We start from the raw sequence: 22,314 nt of genomic DNA, 5'->3' as shown, positions 1-22,314 counted from the left end.
AAGTATTTAGATAATGATGATCTAACTATCTGTGTACTTACAGAGCTTTTTTGGAGGCTTTGACCACTGGCAGCAGCCTCAGAAGAGCCTCCTCTGAAGCAGAGTATTTCTTCAGGTCAAACACATCCAGATCTTTTTCTGATGACAGTAAGATGAAGACCAGAGCTGACCACTGAGCAGGAGACAGTTTATCTGTGGAGAGACTTCCTGAACTCAGGTACTGTTGGATCTCCTCCACTAGAGAATGATCATTCAGTTCATTCAGACAGTGGAACAGATTGATGCTTCTCTCTGCAGACAGATTCTCACTGATCTTCTTCTTGATGTACTCGACTGTTTCCTGATTGGTCTGTGACCTACTTCCTGTCTGTGTCAGCAGGCCTCTTAGGAGAGTCTGATTGGTCTGCAGTGAAAGACCCAGGAGGAAGCGGAGGAACAAGTCCAGGTGTCCATTTGGACTCCTTAAGGCCTTATCCACAGCTCTCTGGTAGAAACATGTTGATTTCTCTTTTCTTATTTTAAACCACCAGGCTGGTGTTTTTCCTGCTAGCAGATTGACTCCAGAGTTGATGAATGTCAGATGGACATGAAGAGCAGCCAGAAACTCCTGAACGCTCAGATGGACAAAACAGAACACTGTTTCTAGAACCATCCCACAGTCCTCCTCTTTAAAGATCTGTGTGAACACTCCTGAGCACACTGAGGCTTCTCTGATATCGATGCCACACCCTGTCAGGTCTGATTCATAGAAGATCAGGTTGCCTTTCTGCAGCTGCTCAAAAGCCAGTTTTCCCAGAGACTCAATCATCTTCCTGCTTTCTGGTTTCCAGAGTGGATCTTTTTCTGCTCCGCCATCATACTTGATATTCTTCAGTTTGGACTGAGCCATCACAAGGCGGAGGTACATCTCAGTCAAGGTCTTGGGCAGCTCTCCACTCTTCATGATCCTCCCCAGAACTGTAGCAGTGATCCAGCAGAAGACTGGGATGTGGCACATGATGTGGAGGCTTCGTGATGTCTTGATGTGGGAGATGATGGTGCTGGCCTGCTCCTCATCTCTGAATCTCTTCCTGAAGTACTCCTCCTTCTGTGGGTCAGTGAACCCTCTGACCTCTGTCACCATGTCGACACAATCAGGAGGGATCTGATTGGCTGCTGCAGGTCGTGTGGTTATCCAGAGGCGAGCAGATGGAAGCAGTTTCCCACCGATGAGGTTTGTCAGCAACACATCCATTGAGGTGGACTCTGTAACATCAGTCAGGATCTCATTGTTGTGGAAGTCCAGAGGAAGTCGACACTCATCCAAACCATCAAAGATGAACACAACCTGGAACTCTTCAAACCCGCAGATTCCTGCTTCTTTGATTTCAGTAAAGAAGTGATGAACAAGTTCCACCAAGCTGTACTTTTTCTCTTTCAGCACATTCAGCTCTCTGAAAGTGAATGGAAATGTGAACTGTATGTCCTGGTTGGCTTTGTCTTCAGCCCAGTCCAGAGTGAATTTCCGTGTTAAGAATGTTTTCCCAATGCCAGCCACTCCCACTGTCATCACTGTTCTGATTGGTCCATCTCTTCCAGGTGAGGCTTTAAAGATGTCTTCTTGTCTGATTGTTGTTTCCGGTCTGACTGGTTTCCTGGATGCTGTTTCAATCTGTCTGACCTCATGTTCATCATTGACCTCTGCAGTCCCTCCCTCTGTGATGTAGAGCTCTGTGTAGATCTGATTCAGAAGGGTTGGGTTTCCTGCTTTTGCAATTCCTTCAAACACTTTCTGAAACCTTTCCTTCAGTTTGGTTTTGAATTTGTGTTGACATTTGACAAAAGCCTCTGAAAGAAGAAACAACAGTAAAAGATTAGCTAAACTAGCCTGAACCCTACAGTTATGTAACCAGGCAATTTTCATTGCGGTGGCCAGGATGGGACCAGTGGTCATTTCAGGAGGGCACAGAAATCACTATTATATGAACATAAACATGTGTCTAACTAGAAATAAGGGGCTATTTTAGGCACAATTCTACATTATTTGGAATTCAGGCAGTGGTGGAATAGATCAAATAATATTCAGTGAATCCAACATTTCTTCCCTTATTCCTGCAAGTAAAGTAACAAGGGAGCTTACACAATAGGTACAAAGTACAAATTGTTCTGAGAGCAGATGTTCAGCTCAGCTTATGGTGCTCAGCAGCACTATGAGCTCATTCTCTATCACAGTATCATCACGGATACAGAGAAACAGACAGATGCATTATTAAAAGGACTTTTTTAATCAAAGTCTGATTACATTATATGAAATCAATAAATATAATCAAAATATACATAAAACCAAGAATAACTGGTTCAGAATAAATATCAGACAATATCAGAGAAGGTAATAACAATGTAGGAACCAAGTGTGGGCTTTAGGAATGTATTTCATGAATGTACAAGAGGAGAGAGAAAAAGGAGAGAAACTGGAGGGAAATAATAGAAAGAACCAGAGTTCCTGCTGAGTTCTGAGTTCAGTCAGAGGCTGAACTAAACACAAACACACAGAGGCACACTCCCAAAGACACGGTTGGTGTGTCTGTTGTTAGCTGGCTAACAGCTAATGTACAGTTGGTATTTTGGCTGTTGGGCCAAATAAACACAATTGATCCGGCAGTAAATCTTGTGCGAGTAACACAAGGTGAAAATTAGCTTTGCGTTGTGTCTAAACACAGCTTTAAGGTGTAAACAGCCCTGCAGAGGTTAAACACCTGTGACTTCCCACCAGTCAGTCAGAACTAAAGAAGACTTTTGGATGAGAGGAGAAACACCTTGAAGAATCTAAAACAAGTCCACCGACTGTTGACTGAGCACTTCTAAATATCTTTGTAACATCGCATTTTTAATCTTTCCATGACTTACCTGAAGGATCTGAAGGATTGATCTTCCCCAAAATCATTTTAGTCACTTTAATAGCGTCTTCACTGTAGTTCTTGACCATCTGATCCACTGTTTCAAATCTGTTTGCTTTCTCCAGTCGATACTTTGGGATTGCTTTGAAGCCTTTAAGGACCCCCTGCTGATACAGGTACCACTTGAATTTTTCAAAGTCATCAGATCCCAAATCCTCCAAACACTCCAAGAGAACCTGTGGATCTGGAGGTGTTGCCATCTTTTCTTCTGCCAAGATCTGAAAGGTATGACAAACATTTGTATTTGATTAACAATTAAACAGTTAACTTACTGGATTAGCAACACTGAAGTATTGATTGATATTATTAAAAATGGAACTGGAAAAGCAGGTTACCCAACCTATTTCCTGACAAAGCACAATACAACTTTTAATGAAATGGATTTAGCTGCAGATGAATTTAATGATTTTTTGTTAATATTGGACCTAATTTAGCTCAAGGAGATTATTAAGCTTAGCAGTAAAGATGATGTGGAAAATAAAACTGTTAATGTAAATAAACAATCCATGTTAATAAGGGGAACAGATGAAAAGAAATGATTGACATTTTTAAACATTTAAGAGTGAGAAGTCTACAGACTGGAATGGAATTGACTTACTATGGTTAAATATTATTGAGTGTGTGGTGAAACCACTGACACATATTGTCATTGTCCTGTCACAGTCCTGTCTGGTCTCATTGTGTTTTCTGGGTTTTGGTTGTCTGTTTGCTCTGTGTGTCCCTCCTGTGTTCCTGTACTCCTCCCCAGCCTGTTTTTCCCTCCACACCTGTCCTGCATCAGCCCCGTCAGCCCTGCCCTGTTCCATTTGTTCTCCCAGCCAATCGGCTCCCTTCCTGTTCTCCTGCCTAGTCACCTGTTCCCTGTTCCCTCGTTAGTTCTGTCTGTATTTAAGTCCAGTTTTCAGTTCAGTCTTTATTGAATAGTCTGTTCATCCTGCCTGTTCCTGAGCTACAGTTGTTGTTAAGTTTCAATAAATATCTGTGCTTCAGATCCTGTCTGCCTGCCGTCTCTTGTACTTGGGTCCACCTGCCTTCACTCCATCATGACAGAACGATTCAAACAATAATGGACCCAGTGGATAAATATATATAATAAATGATTAAAACGATATATGGTCATAAAGGCAAGAAGTTCAACTTTTACACCATCAAACTAGTTGGAAACATCACATGATCATTTATAACAGTAGTTAAAGCGAGGGCGTAGGTTTGGTTTAACTCTGGTAGGGACATTTGATGTTGGATGGTGTAAATAATTGTGTGTGTGTGTGTACTTGCTCTCTATCACTCTTTTCTCTTTCATAGAAACATGTTCACACACACATAAAGAGCCTGACTCTGCTAAATGTTTACTTTACTCAATATGCATTTACTGACTGACCTGAAACTGGACTGTATCATGATGTTTTCTCTGATCTTTACATTTTATTTTATTGATCGACTACTTAACTAGAAATCTGAGACCAAAACTAACATTTAAAATGAACATATCATAGACTGTCACAATAAATGTGTAGAAACCTGTAGGTAATGTGCTGCTCTGTAACTCGCTGCTGTAGGTTTTCAAACCTCACCTGAGATTCTGTCCTTCTTTCAGTTTGTGGATTTGGGCGACTCAAGAGTTTCATGACACAGTGATGCTCAAACCTCTTTAAATGCTTTACTAATTGTATGCAGAACTAAGTTCATGTACATTAGTAAAATGTGCTGTTTAAAACACACTTGAGTATTAAATGTGTCCAGTATAATAAAATGAACATTCTATAAGTGTACTTTAACTACACTATTACGCTCATAGTGTTTTAATACACTTGCTGAAAATATGTCAATATATGTAAGATACTGTTCTAGTATTTAACAGCAATTATCTTAAAGGTTCACTCATATTTTACTAATATATTTCAGTGGTTTTTATTAAAAGTACACTATTTCCATTTAACATAAATGTGGTAAATATACTATTGAGTATTTCATGATAGCATAAAATTAGTATAGTTTCTATTTACAATAAGTACTTATATAAATGTATTTGAAACATACTCTGCAATACTTCAATGCACTTTAAATTCACTGGAGAATATTTTTTCACTTGTACTGTATAAATGGTCATGTGAGAATTGTTTTCCTTTCATATATGGTTGTGAACTCAATCTTAACTGCAGCTATTAAACATTATGTTGGTTAAAAACCTTCCAAAATAACTGCATTGTCCTGCAGTAGCAGCACTAAACTGTAAAATTTATATAAAACTGCAAAATGTCTTAAACTGATTTTGTTTGTCGTTATTTGAATCTAACATTTTTATGTTATAGGTTTTTTTGTTGTGAGTTGACAAAAAAATGGAGCAGGTCAAATTTTGCAGTTATTTTGAGTATAAATTTATAGTAAATTACTGGCTACTGAGTTGCATTACTTTTACAATATATACTGTAATTATAAACAGCATACTGCTATATCACAGTAATCTAGTGGACATTTTACATTCAGTAACTCACAATACAGAACTTGAAAATATGCATTTGGACAACTGTGTTGCCTTTCAATAACAGCAAACTAACTGCAAGATAAATACACAACACATTAAATATCATTAATATTTCAGCATCCTAAAGTACATTTAAACCCACCTGAGTCGCAGGAGAGCTTGCACCGTCGTCCATCTTTAATGACCTGCAGGGGGATGAATGTATGACCAATCAGATTCAGGCGTAAAAACAGAATCAACATTTGTACTCTTAACTTGCAGTTTGCAGTTTTAACTTCACTGTCGCAACACAGGGAGGAAATTTGTGTGTTCGTCTCTCAGACTTTTTGAAACTTCACTGTTGAAAAAAATCCTGCACAAATTTTAATTACATACAAAATATTTATACAGCTGCAGAACTTGATTATACATTCACAAACTATTTCACAAGCTCTAAACATTTATGACCATTATTTGATTTGATTTCATGATGCTATACTTCCTGTTACATCCCCCAAAGCATTATGGGAACCGTAGTTCCATAACTGAGAGCACAATTATTCCCTAAATCAAATGAAGACAAGGAACAAAGAATAATAATAATAGTGATAAAATGCATGAATATGAACTTTTGTTCATGTTGACATCACTAATGCTCAGACTTTAAATCCTCTGCTCTAAATGTAACATTCTTCATCTTCTCTTCACTTGAATCTCATAATGACTGACAGAGTTATTTCTCTCAGGGTCAATCTGTGTTCAGTCAGCACTTCAACATGCTGCTTGTTTCTTAGTTTTACTGCTGAACATCTGCTGAAATGACAAACATCCCTGCAGATTCTATCAGCTGTTTCCAATAAATGTTAATTAGGTGAGTTGTTCAAACTGTAAAGTGAAACCTGTCTGTTGTCTGCTGACAAAAAAGATAAAAATAATTAAATATTGTCATTAGAATTGTACTAATGACTTTAGTAAAATGAGTCCAAACACAAAGAGGGACAGAGAAGCAGAGTGAAGCTATTTCAACTATATTTCCAACACATGGAGGCTGTTAGCTCACTGTCATTCTTCATCCTCCCACCAGATGGAGCCAAAGTCAACAAAGCTTCAAATCTTGCACATAGTGTCTGTAAGAACATTGATCAGATCATTAGTGTCTGGATCAATGATTGAAAATGACTCTGCAGGCTGATGTGTGTTGTGGGTTTGTGTCAGTTGACGATGTATCATCTCTGGTTACAGAGAGTTGAAGTGCTGGGAGTCAGCAGATATCACAAACACAAACAGCTGATACATCAGTGAGCCCACTTTCCTGCCCTTTCTGTGCTCAAACTGATTATTAAAGTCAAACTGGATGAACATGAAGCATCTGATACTAATAGTCAACAGCTGTGTGTGATAACCTGTATTTTATGCATAATGATGACAGCCTGCAGGTGCTGCAGCTCTTCTATTCTGCTTCACTGTCTTAAAAATATATGATGTTTCAAATCCATCAAAGTCATGATTGAGCCCAAGCCTGAAGGAAACTGAGATGTATTATTTTGTCCATATCTTCCAGCCCTAACTTATGGATTATGTAATAATAGTGTGAGTCAGAGAAAGCTGCCATCAGCTGCTGTACTTCTACTATCAGTCCACTAGATGGCGTCATGAAGCTGCAGTGAAGTGAAGAGCAGCACACATGATGCATGGAGGAGGATTTACATCCACTGACTCACACTAACTGAATTTCATTCATATTCAGTCAATGCAACACCAATAAACAACATGTCAATAGTTTCAGTTATCTATTAGTTCTCTTTGATGTTGTTGTCACATTAGTAGTGCACATGACGCACAAACACAAATGTATTAAATGATTAGAATCAGGGCTCATTTACTTTGATATGACTTCTTTTACAGTAAATACAAACTTGTTAAACAGCAGCAGATGTTAGATCTTAACTGCTGTCAGACATTTAACAACACAGATAAAATGTCATTTGGTGTAAAGTGAAACTATTTTATAGCCTTTTTTAATTGAGTAGTTTAATTTGGATCAAATTGTGCATAAAGCCGACAGTGTTTTAATGTGGTGATGGTACACGTGAACTTCTGAGAGAAACTCAGTAGTTACAGATGAACTCTGATTACAAAGATATATGAAGCAATAAATACACACATCATCAGCTCCTGTCTAACTGCATATACCAGTAATAATTCCTTATAAAGCAAGAACACAAGTGGACTGTATGCATGTTATTGTAGCAACATTGAACTTGATGACGTCCTCTGACTGTCCCTCCACATCAGTCAATACAATACATTTGATTTAAAGCTTCCACAGGAAACAGTAGCAGGCCTATACTGTAGTGTCTGACTTTACGCTGCTGGAAACAACCTTAAAAAAGTAGATTTAGTTTGATTTGTGAGAGCTGAAGAAAGGAAATAATCATCAGCTGTTCATTAATATTGTTTGATTCCAGTAAATCAATCATTTAACAACATGTAGATTTATCTTCCAACATGAGAGTTCTCCAAACTTTCTGATGAAATAAAAACATCACACAGCAAGAAACAAACCCTGAAGTTACTAAAGAGAAAGTTCAACTATGAAACAAAGCAAACTTACAGTTAACATCCAAACTGCTGAAGACAAAGACTCTCCACTCCACGTCTGTCAGAAAAGTGTTTGCCACAGGTGAGCTGTTTCCTGGAACGAGTCAGAGCTCCACCTGTAGAGGAGGAGGGACAGGTAGGAAGACTCACAACATGATGACACTTTATGGATGTTTGTCACTCATTTATTCTTCATGTATTTGTATATTTATTGTTGTATTGATGGTTTCTCAGTGTTTAACTGTGTGCTGTTAGAATAAATAACTCATCATGACGTTCATGTGAAGAGAAGCTGAACGTTACATTTAGATTCATCAGATTTAAGACATTTAACTGACAGGTCATTGAGTTCATTGTGTTATAAAATAACTGATTAAAATGATTAATGATCAAAGTCCAGTTTCTGTATCAGGATCTGATGTCAGGATTCTACTTTAATACTATTGTTATGAGTCAGACTGAACAGTGAGGATGAAACAGTATCAACTGTAATATGAAGTGTTGAGTGTAATTAATACCTTTCCATGTTGGTAACCTGCAGCACCTGATGAAGACACACAGACAGGTTCATTATTATTCTTCAGTCATCAGCAAATCAAATGTGTGTTTCTACATGTAGAATCTGATTTAAAGGCAGCCAGCTGTCATTCTGACTATTTGCTGTTGGATGAACTTTGTGGCATCGAGTCATTAACAAAGACATGAGAAATCAGTGATGAGATGATGAGTCTTCTTCTGTTCTGGAAGTTCACACCAACAAACAAACAGCAGCTTGTTTGTGATGAAGAGGAAACATTAGAGATGGTGATGAAGAGAATTCAAACCAAACAAAGTTCCACTTACTCAACTTCTTCCCATGAACGTGGTCTCTCTGCAGCTCTCTGCTGTCTGGACCAGGTCTGTTTAGAAAAAGAGCTTTATTCATCTGAGAGCTTCATCAGTCCTCTGTGTCTGCAGGCTGCTGTCACACTGAAACACTGAACCTGGACACCAGTAAAACCATAAACCAGTGTGAACCTGCAGCTCAGAGCTCAAAGATCAGCTGCTTTAATAGAACACATGTGTAACCTACAGCCGCCTTCCTGCTCCGACTCATGCTGTAAAAACCTCAGAACAAATAAACCTCCTGATCACTGACAACAAACATCAACCTTTGTTTATTGTGAAGATGTGAATTCAGACTGCAAAGAATCAAATGTAGATTTGATGGAGGCGCTCAGGAATCACTTCCTCTATTTACACTCTACTATATCAAGTCAGAGCAGGAAACAGGAAGTCCAATAATCCAAAATCTATCATGTTCACAGAGACTTTCTACCTTCATCTGTAGAGGAAACAGCTGAAAGCATCAGTTCAATCATATCACCTGCTTCTCCACAATCTGTTTCATAGAAATGACAGCTGCTGTATATTCACATGTACAACTGTAGTTAGAGATGAAACATCAAACAGCATCCTAGAGATAAAAACACCACTGTGCTTTTCACCTTTTGACCTCGCATATGGCTGATTATTTTCTATGGGAGTGTATCGCTGCCACCATGAGAAAGAAATATTTGCTGAGTTTGTGGATACGAGAGAAAAGCTTTTCATTAGAAGAAGAAAGTTACTGGTTATGATGAGAAAAACAACTGGTTCTGCAAGTGATGTGTGTTATCTTTATGTGCTGATGTCTCCTCTGCTGTTCAAAAAGAGCTCATGAAGAAATGATTCATTATGAAATTATTAGTCAAAACTACAACTGGACCTCATGTTATGAATAATGACAGACAGCTAGAAACAGGATGAAAAAGAGGAGAAAGTTTTAGTTTAATTAGTTTAGTTACATTAGAGACGTCTTGTTAATCAGGTTTGACATGTAGGAAAAAAGAAAACTGCTGTTATCATTTTCCTCCTTTCAGGAATATTAATGATCTTCTTTTGAACCTCCCTCTCTCCTGCAGCGGCGGCCATCTACGACTACGCTCCCCACGAAGAAGACGAGCTTTGGCGCCGTCATCTACGTGATGAAGAAGAACCGCGACGGCTGGTCGGAGGGCGTGATGAACGGGACGCTGCAGCTGATCAGATTGATCTGATACATCACTGCAGTTTCACACCGAAGTGGAGACAGATTATAGATTCAATTTAAATGTTTCACTCCCAAGTTTTATGTTTTACTTGTTTTCTGATTCATCATATAGTTAAAATCTGTTAATTGTCGGTCTGATCAACAAAAGAACCATAAACAACTTTCTTCATGTATTAGAAAGATTTTTCTTTTCATGATGTTATTTCCTCCATTAAACTGTTTCCTGCTGACAGACAGACTCTTCCTGACTTTAATTTGATCCATAATAACAGTTCAACACATTTATATTTTACATCATTTATTGTCATTTCCATTCAGTCACATGTGAGGCTGAAAATTCCTGAGTTACATCATTTCCATTTTCCCTGAAACATTTAGCCAAATACATATTTCCCAGTGTTCAGGAGACACTCTGATCATATTCTGGGTTATTAAATAATGAATTCACTATCAGGATTATCAAAAAATACAGATACAAATAATCAATAAATAGTATAAACGCATTCTGCCAGTAGAAATGGTTCCTGTGTGTCTGAGCAGGACACAGTATAAATACAGAATGCAGGTTTTTATTGAGGTGTTTGTTAAACAGGAAACAGGCTGCAGAGAGGAAACAGCTGCTCTAGCGGTGATAACTGTGAACCTTTATTAGTGTTAACACAGTGCACACGTGTGCAGACACTAACTCCATCAGAAGTTTCTACAGCTGTTAAAGCCGACTGACAGCTGATCCAGCTGTGATCAGCTGATCCAGCTGTGATCAGCTGTCGCCGTCATCAGAAACGGACGTCGCTTCACGTGACGCTTCAGAGAAGAGGACGTCTCATGTCTCTTAAAACACATTTCCTGTTTCCTCTCCTCGCTTGGTTTCCTTGCGTCTCTCCTGCATCCTCGGTGGGAGGGACTAAGACGCAAGGAAAAGACGCCAGTGAGGGAGACGTGGATGCAGTTTAAGAGACTTGGGAAGCAGCCATTACGTCAGATCTATGGGTCCTGATTACAACCTTCATGACTATCAGTCACTGAACTGCTGCATCTCGCACAGACAGCGTTGCTGCTGCAGCTCTGTCTTCCTACATAGAGTTTGGCTTTGATAATGGCCATCAATAATAGCATGTTTCATGTCATTTTATCATAAATTTCATTTATATTTAGTTTAATAAGAACAAGTACTGGAGTTCAGCGCCAGAGAGGCTTCCTGCCGCGGCTGCACCGCCCAGACTGACCCACAGTAGTGACACTTCCTGTCTGTGACATATTCTACAGATATAGACATTGAAATAATGTTGCTGGTATGATGTTAATATGACTGTTAACAGATCATTTCTCTATTTTTGCTGAGAACCGCGAGCGTCACGCGGAGAAAATAGGAAAAACAATTCTCCATGTGACGCTCTATGAAAATAAAAGCAACATCTTTGTTCTTTAGTGCTTCCACCTCCTTCCTCCTCTTACTAACCACACATAGAAACACACACACACACACACCTGGAGAGCAGATAACTGGGTAACAGAGCTCAGCGCTGTCCCCAAGTTATCTTATTAGTCCCTTTAACTCACTCTGTTCAAGGCGGGAATATTGCGCCTTTAATCCGCCTCGCTGCTCTGTATGACAGGTACGCACAGGGGGGGGGGGGGGGGGGGGGGGGGCAGAGTCGCTCCACCAATAAACCGGATCGACTGTGTGAATATCAGGGACAGTCTGCATGGGGGGACCGGGAGCTGACGCTGTTGTGTAGCCCGTGTTCAGACCAGAACTTAACCGCCGTTAAACAATCAGAAAATAATGCTCCCTCACTAGCAGCATCCCTCTCGCTGCTTTCAGGAACTAAAGGTTTCCATGTGACGTCACTGCAGCAGATATCGTGGGACATTTAAACAGTAAAACTAGAAACTGTAGTTATAAAGTTGACAGGACAGAGAAACAGAATGAAACTTTAAATGATCAGACAGCTGTGATGGAGCTCAGGATTGATCAGGAGGACGCTGCTTTACTCCAAACAGTCTCCCTGTCTGAACCTGGACTGTGTGTAGAAGAACTCACAACATTCATTAACACTAATTAACATTCATTAACGTAACACTAATTTACACTAATGAACATTAATACACATCAGGTCCTGTCTGTGTGTCTGGAGGTTTAATCATCAATGAAGTTACGCTGCTGTGTCTCTTAATGAGACGCACTGATGGTTTCTGCTGCGGGATTATTTCATCAACCTGCAACCCATCTGTTATTAATCACAATGTTCATTTTTATGACCCGGTCCGCCCGATCCGCGGATATCACAGCGACCTGAAACAGGCCGGAAACGGTTTAAATAATGGCGGATAAACGTCCTGAGTGGACTGTTATCAAAGTTCTGCTGTTTCTAGAGGAGCTAAGCTAACAGCAGTTAGCACTAACAACATGAACAAACAGCCATTAAAGAGTCAAACACTGAAACTGTCGGTTACATTACCTTTAGATGGAGAAAAGAATCTGCGCCATCATGTCAGAGAAAGAGAAAGTAAATGTAGGCAGGAAATAGGCGGGAAGAGAGAGGTGTGACGTCACAGTGACCCGCAGCACGTGTTACACTTTATTCTGTCACCTGCTCAGTATCTTCACTTACTGACAGGTTATTGTCACGTGTGGAACAGTAATTATGGTGGATATAATTATAAACATCATATTAACCCTAAACTGCTTGAATATTTTACACTATGATTTGGAAGATTGATCTTCTGGTAACGAATCAATCAGAAATCACTTCCATCACCCAGGAGTTTGTTTTTGTTGCATTTGAGCAAAAATGTGCCATAAAAACACCAAGAAATATGTGATATTTGTAGGTTTGAAGTATTTTGTATTTGTAGAATCCACTGAAGTTGTAAATAGAAATATAAATATATGTGTGTATATATATATATATAAAATATTATATGAACGTCTATCTTAATTTTCTGTCAGCAGTTGCTTTCTGTCATTAAAAAGAGAGATTAATAAAACATTTTTTCACAAGAAATTCAGTATAAAAAATACAACATATTTGTACGGCTACTTGTTATTCTCCACTATTCCTTACTTCATCCTACACTTTGCTAAATATTGTTCTTTCTACCATAAATGTCAGATATGGATGGTTGTTGATTTAAGAAATATCTAATCCTCTAAGAACCGAGGCTGTGTGGTTTGTGTGTGTCGTCTCTAGACTGATGAAACCTACATAACTGCCTCTCAGACTGTAGGATCCGTTCTGTCTCACTGTCCTCACTATCAGCATGAAAAGACCCCGATCAATTGATCCGCTGCCTCTCGTCCATTTAGCTCATCAAATCTCCTGTATCCATCATTTCCAGTGAGAATTACTGTAGTAGATAATAAAACCAGGCATCATTTTCCATCATGTTAACGTCTCCATCACTGAACATTGTGTTGAACTAACTGCAGGTTTCAGTCGGGATTTAGAGCTGCTGAAAGTTACTGATGATCTGCTGACTGCATCAGACAAAGAGCTTCTCTCTGTACTCGTCTTGTTAGATCTTAGTTCTGCATTTGACACCATTGATCATCACATCCTGTTACAGAGATGGAACATTTAACTGGCATCAAACTGAAATGACAACTGTATTTACTTTGATTCTCTCATTTGTAACTGAAGCTCTGTGAAATCCCCACATATAAACATGTATATCAATATAAGTTTAGTATAAATATAGTTTGACTGCTGTTTGAGCTCTGATTGGTCGGTTAGCAGCTACTTCCTCACACAGTTTGTTAGAAGACAGCAGCACTCCAGCAGAGTCAGCACACGAGCCTCAACAAACACTAACTGTCACATTGCACAAAACCTCATCTGGACAATCAGTCTTTTCTGTTAAAGGAGCAAAACTATGGAGCTGAAAATGCAACACAATGTTAATGTTTTCAACAGAGGTGTTAAATCATGGCTGAAAGAGAAACAACACTGCTCTCACACCTAACACCCCTGTATAGACACACCTGGAGTTTGATTTTCTTTCTTTTTAACTTTGTAAAAAGCCTCCTGTGGACAGCTGTTGTAAATAAGCGTTTCTCTACAAACACTAAATACAGTGAACTGCTGCCTGTGCATAATTGTATGTTGCAGCTCCAATAAATAAATCAAATAAACTGAACTTAACACAGTCGACTGTAAGAAAAACACTCACACAGGAAGTAGAGGCTCTGCTGCAGGTTGAGAGCGATGATCTGTCGACGATCACAGCTGATGAAAGGATCAATCATCACCCTGAAACTAAACGCTCACATGTCCTCATACAGATGCACCTGATTGGTTGGAGGTGATCATCAACTTCCTGTTACTGCTGGCCAATCACAGCCCTGCAGGCGTCTCCTCAACATCTCTGATGCTTGTGTGAACTTGTGAAAGGTTCAAATGCTCAGTGACAGTCATAGAAATCATGTTTGTGCGTCTGAACAGATGTTCCTGTGTGAACATGTGTTTATTGTGAAACAGATGCTGCCATGTGTGTTTGGGTGTAATCATGCACAGAGTGGAGGTTGGTGAGAAACACATGAAGAAGTTTTGGCTCCACTGTTCGGGGCTCACTCCTCTACAGCAGCTCGTATGTCTGTATCGGTGTGAGTGAGCCGCTCTGAGCATTAAAGACAGTCTGACAACACTATATCCACAGTGTCTCTTTCCTCATTGAAGTCAAGTGCAAGAGCTAAACTGCCGCGACACCCACAATCCTCTCCCTCAAGTACTGAATCAGCCAATAGCAGTTTTCCTCCTGCCATTAACAATGTGACTTATTAGACAGCTATTTAATACTTTAGTGAATCCAGTAACCTAACCTTACTAATTCACTCTCACAATAACGTTGCTGTGACTGTTGTTTATACATCTTTTCTGATTTGTAATCATCATCATTTCATTTCACAGTAAAAAGCTGAGTGGCGACCTGCTGTCTCCAACCTTTACAGGAAGTGTTTTGCTGCTGCATCGCTGTGCACTTGCAGGCACAGTTAGAGCAGAAGAATGAGTCCCACAGTTCAACTTGTTCTGCTGAGCAGCTCTACTAGAAGAACATTGGTGAAAAATCAACCAACTGACTGAACTGGACTCATTTCTGTCATGTTGAATAAGAATTGAATGTATTTTTATTCTGTTGATTATTTCCTCACACATGATTGATCTTCAGGCCGTTACTTTGCAAACAGGGAGCTCACAGCGCAGTCTGACTCTTTATGTCCACTATCAAAGGCTGAGGCTTTATATCGCCTTGTGTTGACGTTCCAACATCATCCTGCCTCTGGCTCAGCTGTAACCAAGAGAGTAGAAGTCACAATAGAAAGAGACTTTACTGTCACTCTGTGACTCCTGGAACTGACAGACTCTCCCAGTAAGTAGAGACAACAAAACGGTGGAGCGTTTCCATGGCGGAGCATTTCCATGCTGGAGCGTTTCTATGGCAGAGCGTTTCCATGGCAGAGCGTTTCCATGATGGAGCGTTTCCATGATGGAGCGTTTCCATGGCGGAGCGTTTCCATGATGGAGCGTTTCCATGGCGGAGCATTTCCATGGCGGAGCGTTTCCATGCTGGAGCGTTTCCATGATGGAGCGTTTCCATGGCGGAGCGTTTCCATGATGGAGCGTTTCCATGGCGGAGCGTTTCCATGGCGGAGCGTTTCCATGCTGGAGTGTTTCCATGGCAGAGCATTTCCATGCTGGAGTGTTTCCATGGCAGAGCATTTCCATGATGGAGCGTTTCCATGGCGGAGCGTTTCCATGGCGGAGCGTTTCCATGATGGAGCGTTTCCATGGCGGAGCATTTCCATGCTGGAGCGTTTCTATGGCAGAGCGTTTCCATGATGGAGCGTTTCCATGATGGAGCGTTTCCATGGCGGAGCGTTTCCATGATGGAGCGTTTCCATGGCGGAGCGTTTCCATGATGGAGCGTTTCCATGGCGGAGCATTTCCATGGCGGAGCGTTTCCATGCTGGAGCGTTTCCATGATGGAGCGTTTCCATGGCGGAGCGTTTCCATGGTGGAGCGTTTCCATGCTGGAGTGTTTCCATGGCAGAGCGTTTCCATGATGGAGCGTTTCCATGGCGGAGCGTTTCCATGCTGGAGCGTTTCCATGATGGAGCGTTTCCATGGCAGAGCGTTTCCATGATGGAGCGTTTCCATGGCGGAGCATTTACATGCTGGAGTGTTTCCATGGCGGAGCGTTTCCATGGCGGAGCGTTTCCATGATGGAGTGTTTCCATGGCGGAGCGTTTCCATGCTGGAGTGTTTCCATGGCGGAGCGTTTCCATGATGGAGCGTTTCCATGATGGAGCGTTTCCATGGCGGAGCGTTTCCATGCTGGAGTGTTTCCATGGCGGAGCGTTTCCATGGTGAAGCGTTTCCATGGCGGAGTGTTTCCTTGGCGGAGCGTTTCCATGGTGAAGCATTTCTGAATACTTCGATACTTTACAACCTCCCTACCCGACCTCCTATCCCATTTGTTCCCACTGAAAATGTTTGAAAAAAGCTGAATGATTTCCTAAAACAACAGGGTTTTGTAGTTTGAAGCAAATGTTATTCAAACAGGAATATATATGGGATTAGTTTGGGACTATTTTCTATGGGAGTGTATTGCTGCCACCATGAGAAAGAAATATTTGCTGAGTTTGTGGATACAAGAGAAAAGCTTTTCATTAGAAGAAGAAAGTTACTGGTTATGATGAGAAAAACAACTGGTTCTGCAAGTGATGTGTGTTATCTTTATGTGCTGATGTCTCCTCTGCTGTTCAAAAAGAGCTCATGAAGAAATGATTCATTATGAAATTATTAGTCAAAACTACAACTGGACCTCATGTTATGAATAATGACAGACAGCTAGAAACAGGATGAAAAAGAGGAGAAAGTTTTCTGCTTATGTGGAGAAACTGAGCAGTTTTTTTGTCATGGTGGCAGCAACGTGCTGCCGTAACTTCCAGATGTGGATTTGGTGCTCTAGTGAGTATTTACAGCAGCAGGACGGTGACTCAACATGAACTACAGAGGCCATTTTCACTGGAATGAAGGAACATGTCACCCAGTGCAACACTGTGGCTCATTGCTGTGTTTTTAATAGTTTCTGGACAACAACAGAGGAATAAGATATATGAGGCTTCAGCTACACAGACAATACTGAGCAGCACAACTCATTCATTCTTAGTTTTGGTCTTTTCATGGGATTTGTTGACCCTCAGAAAAAGATCAAACATCACCAAGCTTTAAGTCTTCATGAGCATGTTGGAACAATCATTATTTGACCAATGAAACATGAAAAAAGTTCCAACAATATGACATCTGCTGGTTATTGATGTCATTTCTGGAAGTGTTTGAGTTCTGAGCAGCTGAGACCTGACAATAATAATAATAATGAGACCTGAGATTGAAATCTTAGAGTCCAGATGAAACAGCATTTCCAGAGGATCCAACTTCCTTCTTTGAGCCTCTAAAAACAAACATCATTCTTTAGTCAAACTGCTCAGAGCAAAGACAAAAGCAGCTGGTGACAAGTTTCAAGTTCTTGGTCCTACAATTGTAGATCTGAGCCTCAAATGTGAAACATGAATCCAGAAAACCAGTCACAAGGAGAATCTAACAAGTGAAAAAAGAAAGAAAAAAGAGCCAAAATAAATCAAGTCATCAGTTAGAAAGGAGATGAATGTAGATAAAGATCAATATTACAGATTTTAATGCTTTTGACGGGTTTCTTCTTTAAGAAGGTTGAGATAGTGTTTATATAATGTTCCATCTGCTTTATAATTACAGCAAATATTGTTTTTTGTTAGTAAATTTACACTTGAGGATGTGAAATGTTTCCATAAAACAATTGAATAAGAGTCATTTTCTTAAATAGTATCTTTAAAGGAAGGGCTGAAGTTTGGCATCATATTATTAACTAGTTTCAGGTTGAAATTAGCAGAAAACAACAAGGAAGAATTTTACAGGATGAAAGTTCAAAAGAAGCTGAAGCTGTTTCTCATTTATTACCAGTTCAGACTTTTTACCAGTTGATATTTTTCATGTAATAATTCCAGTCTGATATTTAACAGGAAACAGCAGCAGTGTTGTTGTGAAACAGCTCTGAGTCTGCGCACTGATGACCTCAGCGCTGACACGTTACCTTTGGAGGCCTGCTATTGGCTGATTCAGTGAGCAGGGCATCATGGGTAGTTGTAGTCCTTGCAGTCAGTCAGCTCAGAAGAATCAGACTGTGATCAAAGTGACTTTTAACAGGATCATTGAGGAGCCTCGACACATCTTTATCTTTATTATCATCACATGTGACTCACTTATCATAACTGCAGGAATAATGATTGATTATTGATCAGTACAGTTAAAATGTGTCTAATATGTGCATTAAAGGTGGAGTATTACTCTTCATTGATGAAGCTTTGGCGCCCTCTGCTGGTGAAAAGATAAACTGCATGCTGTCAGTTTAATGAACACAGATTACAGGAAGTGTTTTTAAATGATAAAATACTTAAATATTGTTATTAGAATTGTACTAATGACTGCTGTTAACCACACTGATACCAGCAGTGATGTCATCAATACAAACATTGATGCTTCATATTGATCTGGATGTAATTTGACTGTTAAAGTGACTCACAGAGAAACTGTCATGATCACTGCCCTCCAGTGGTCACTGTCAGTAACTACAACTCTCCACATACAGCACTGACAGTAATACCTGGGGGGGTTGACCTTTGCCCCTTGATGTTGTCAAGTCATATTTATTTTTATTTGTATGTATTTATTGATTTAATGTTTGTGAAGGCCTGCTCGTGGCCCTTCAAGAAGAACATTTCACAATTAATAATAATTTATCTCTAAATAAAATGACCGTCATGGCCGCTGCCGTCAGTCACATGATGACCTTTCACCTGAGGTCATGGTGACGTGTCCTAACAGTAGTAACTGAGTTGCTGCTGCAGACAGACGCTCGGCGGGAGAAATAACAATGATTTGATTTCATTTCACTGTAAAAAGGGAGAACTTCAGCTGCCGGTAAGTGAGGTTTGCAGCGCTGTTATGTGCACGTTGTTTGCTGTATTTTACAAGAGGAAGTGACGTGAACGTGCACGTTTGTCGCACAGCCTGTTCAGTTAGCCGTTAGCCGCCAGCTAACCACAGTGTGCTGCTCTTCATTACTATGTATGTAATGTGTTTATTGATCGGTCAGCTGATCATATTTATTCATCAATCATCAATCGATCACAAAAACACTCTTGAATGTGATCAAAATCTACACAAATCAAATGTGTTTGAGCCACGTGGTTTCTGAAGGTGAGAAAAACACAATTATGTGCAACTGTGTTAAAAACTGCATTTAATAAGTGAGTGTTTGTCTTTGTTTAGTGACTGTAGTGAATTATTTTGGGGATTGTTTTTGATGGACTCTTTGTGGATTACAAAGCCAGCTGCAGCTGCCTTCCTGCTGCTCATTCATGGGATTATGGGATGTAAAAGAGCAGAGCCTCCACAATAGTCAACAGCATGTATGTAGCTTTATTCTTTGGGCTTGAAACTAATATAAATGTTGAACATCTTTGGACAGATGTCAGATGGCGTTCTTGTGTGATGTGCAGCATGTGATGCTTTACTTTGTGTGTGCTGTGAAGACCATTGAAATCTACCAACCCTGAGGGCCAATATGTGAAACATGATCAGGATGTGGGTGGCAGCAGGCCTGTATCTGGACACTGCCAACATCAGCTTTGTGGATCAATATTTCACATCCTGCATTTAAAAGGTGGACACATCATATACTTCCTACTGGAATCAGGTCGGGTAAGTCAGTGTTTTTCCAGCCTTGGAGTCCACTCGTGTCTCTGTGGGCTCCCTGGAAAAACCCACAACCAAACTAAATGACTGTGATCATATGCAGTTTATTTAAAGGTGCACTACGTAGTTTTGAGAGAGACAACTGTTTCCATTTGCAGAGCCTGCTACTATGATGTCATTCTTTGAATGAGTCTGTCTCATTGGATCATTAAATATCTTGTGTTCCTGCCATTGTTTTTCCCTCAACATAGTTTATTGTCATGTATATTTTCATAAAGCACAGAATGTGAGTAGAAAAGCTTTCCAGACTTTATTTAAACATCATGGTGCTGAATCAAAGCCAACGTTTGGACTTACGCCTTCATCAGGGTCAAACAGGAATACTGGCTTCAAACCATCCTATAGGATCATCACATCATTTGCTAATCAGGCCTCATCTGTGTCACCTGCATTCTTACCTGTGTTTGCTTTACACATTATGGCGCCATCTGGTGGTTCAGTGCAAACACATCAATCCAGCCAAAACAACAAACCTCAAATGAATTTCACACAAATTGTATCAAAGCTAAATAATAAGAGTTGAAGTGCAGCTCTTCATTCAGTCCATGTGGCCGTAGTGTGTTTCATTTATGTTTCCACAACGTTTCAGAAGCAACAGCTCCAGAAGCCACCTCGCTTATTGCAGCTCACTTTCTCAAAGTCTTGGAAGTGAAGACTAGAAATTGTGTGTCTGTGTTGTAGAAAATGTTTTGCTGCAGGAGAAGTTGGATCCTGTCTCCTAATAGTGTTTTTGTGTTGTGAAATCTGAATTTTCAACGGTGCTTTTATCTTCAACACAAACATCAAGCACATGGACATTTCAGCATATAAACACCTGACTGGTGGCACAGTTATACGTCCCTTTACATTAAAGGTCTGAGCTGAATGAGGATGTCTCAACTCTTTAGTGCAGCTTGTGTTGTTGCAATAAACGCATGAATAACAAGGAGAATTCAGCTTATCATGGACTTCTGGGCAGCTTCTCACATCTGAAGAGACCAGAATGTCTTGAAGAGTTTTTCCTCTCTTGTTTGCAAAAAGAAGCTGCTGTCTGAACTCATTTCAACTCTAAATCACAAAACTTTTAAAACATCTTCACTTCTCATCAAAGACTTGGAAATTTCTTTCTTTCAAATACTAAAATATGAGTTTTTATAAAATCACATTGTAACCACTACTTGCTATGAATTGGGCTAAGTGTCAAATAAATAGCTACACCAATATCTTATGTATCAGCCCTTTAAGGAGGATTATCAGTAAAACACAAGTTCAACTAGTGAAAATAGAGACAAAGAGTTTATTTCTCATATTTCTTAGATTTTAACAGTAATAAAATAAATAAATATATATACCCCTTCAAAATAAAACAATAGACCAAATTAAATGTATTCCCTTTTTCCAGAGCTCTTCAAATATTAAACCACATAAATAAATAAATCAATTAATAAATGAAATGAGTCTTTTTGTTAATAGCCGGATAGTATCACATTCGGTTCAATATCATTTTATAGTCCTTCTTTATGTCCTCAGATGCGAATAGTTTAGTTTCCTTGAAAGTTTTGTTCAGTTCAGTTCCTTTTTTTCTCTTTTGTGTATTTTGCTGAAGCTTATCTGTAATCCAGAGATCTGGATCGTCCAAGTCCAGCAGCGTCTTGGCTCTGACTCTCCCAGACGCGACAGCCGTGGTCGGTGATAAACCTCCCGCCTGCTGGAGTCCTCTCTCAGAAAATCCATCATCAAAAACACCAACCTGCACACCGTACAAGTTCACTTCACTTCATGTCAAATTCTCCTTTTAGTAGCACATTAAGATCTTATGCTTATTTTCTAACCTTTTATCAGCTTATTACTGGCTTAAATGTTCACAGAATCAACATAAAAACATGCTCATGAATGGAAAATAAAATTCACAAGACAATGATTTCTGCCAGCAATATCTCACATCTCATATCAGTCAGAAAATGCACATCACACATTTTTACAGTGCTTGTGTTTAAGTTAAAAACAACACGTTTCTCCGTTTGTTTGTTTTTTTTCATCCACCGTCATAAAGTGAGCATGAGCTAACATGGATTTTTAAGCTAGCACTGAATAGAATAGTCATCAAAAACACATCTAATAGCGATCCTCCTTCATCCTCTGCTAATCAATAATATCCCGGAACGAGGTAAGTCTCTTCTGGACAACTTTAACACTGATTTCAACAAATACAACAACTTTTCCTCACTTTCACTCGCTGGCTTGCACACATACTGGACTCCGTTCGCTTGTTTGTGTCTCTCTTAGTCCCCCACCTTCTTTCTCCTGCATCGTTTCTGACAACAGCCCGTACTGCAGGCGCTTACCGCCACCCTCTGGACTTTTAGTCAAACTACAACAATGACTCAAAAAATGTGGGTTACATATCAA

General features: G+C 39.8%; 3 protein-coding genes across 3 annotated transcripts in view; 1 reads left to right on the top strand and 2 right to left on the bottom strand.

Moving 5' to 3' along the window:
- Positions 1 to 22,314, top strand: part of LOC122976060 (NLR family CARD domain-containing protein 3-like) — a 395,924-nt gene that overhangs the window by 231,217 nt on the left and 142,393 nt on the right. The gene's annotated exons all lie outside the window — the stretch shown is intronic.
- LOC122976048 (NACHT, LRR and PYD domains-containing protein 3-like) overlaps positions 1 to 22,314 on the bottom strand; it is a 56,464-nt gene that overhangs the window by 14,632 nt on the left and 19,518 nt on the right. The gene's annotated exons all lie outside the window — the stretch shown is intronic.
- On the bottom strand, positions 38 to 10,081 carry LOC122976072 (NLR family CARD domain-containing protein 3-like). The gene is made up of 6 exons (XM_044344356.1): positions 8,845 to 10,081; positions 8,520 to 8,545; positions 8,015 to 8,117; positions 5,564 to 5,606; positions 2,887 to 3,154; positions 38 to 1,827 (listed from the first exon to the last, which is right to left on the bottom strand). The coding sequence occupies exons 4-6, from the start codon at positions 5,594 to 5,596 to the stop codon at positions 38 to 40; spliced, it is 2,091 nt and encodes a 696-aa protein (XP_044200291.1). The 5' UTR covers positions 5,597 to 5,606; positions 8,015 to 8,117; positions 8,520 to 8,545; positions 8,845 to 10,081.

The sequence above is a fragment of the Thunnus albacares genome, chromosome 24 (genome assembly GCF_914725855.1).
Source record: "Thunnus albacares chromosome 24, fThuAlb1.1, whole genome shotgun sequence".
In the NCBI taxonomy this organism is placed as follows: domain Eukaryota; kingdom Metazoa; phylum Chordata; class Actinopteri; order Scombriformes; family Scombridae; genus Thunnus; species Thunnus albacares.
Note: the sequence above shows the minus strand (reverse complement) of the source record. Positions and strands in the feature narration are given on the sequence as shown.

Coding starts and splice junctions, on each gene's coding strand:
- LOC122976072 (XM_044344356.1), bottom strand. CDS start 5,596: ATGGACGACGGTGCAAGCTCTCCTGCGACTCAG. Junction 3,155..5,563: donor CAAGCTCTCCTGCGACTCAG/GTGGGTTTAAAT, acceptor CATACCTTTCAG/ATCTTGGCAGAAGAAAAGAT. Junction 1,828..2,886: donor CAATCCTTCAGATCCTTCAG/GTAAGTCATGGA, acceptor TTCTTCTTTCAG/AGGCTTTTGTCAAATGTCAA.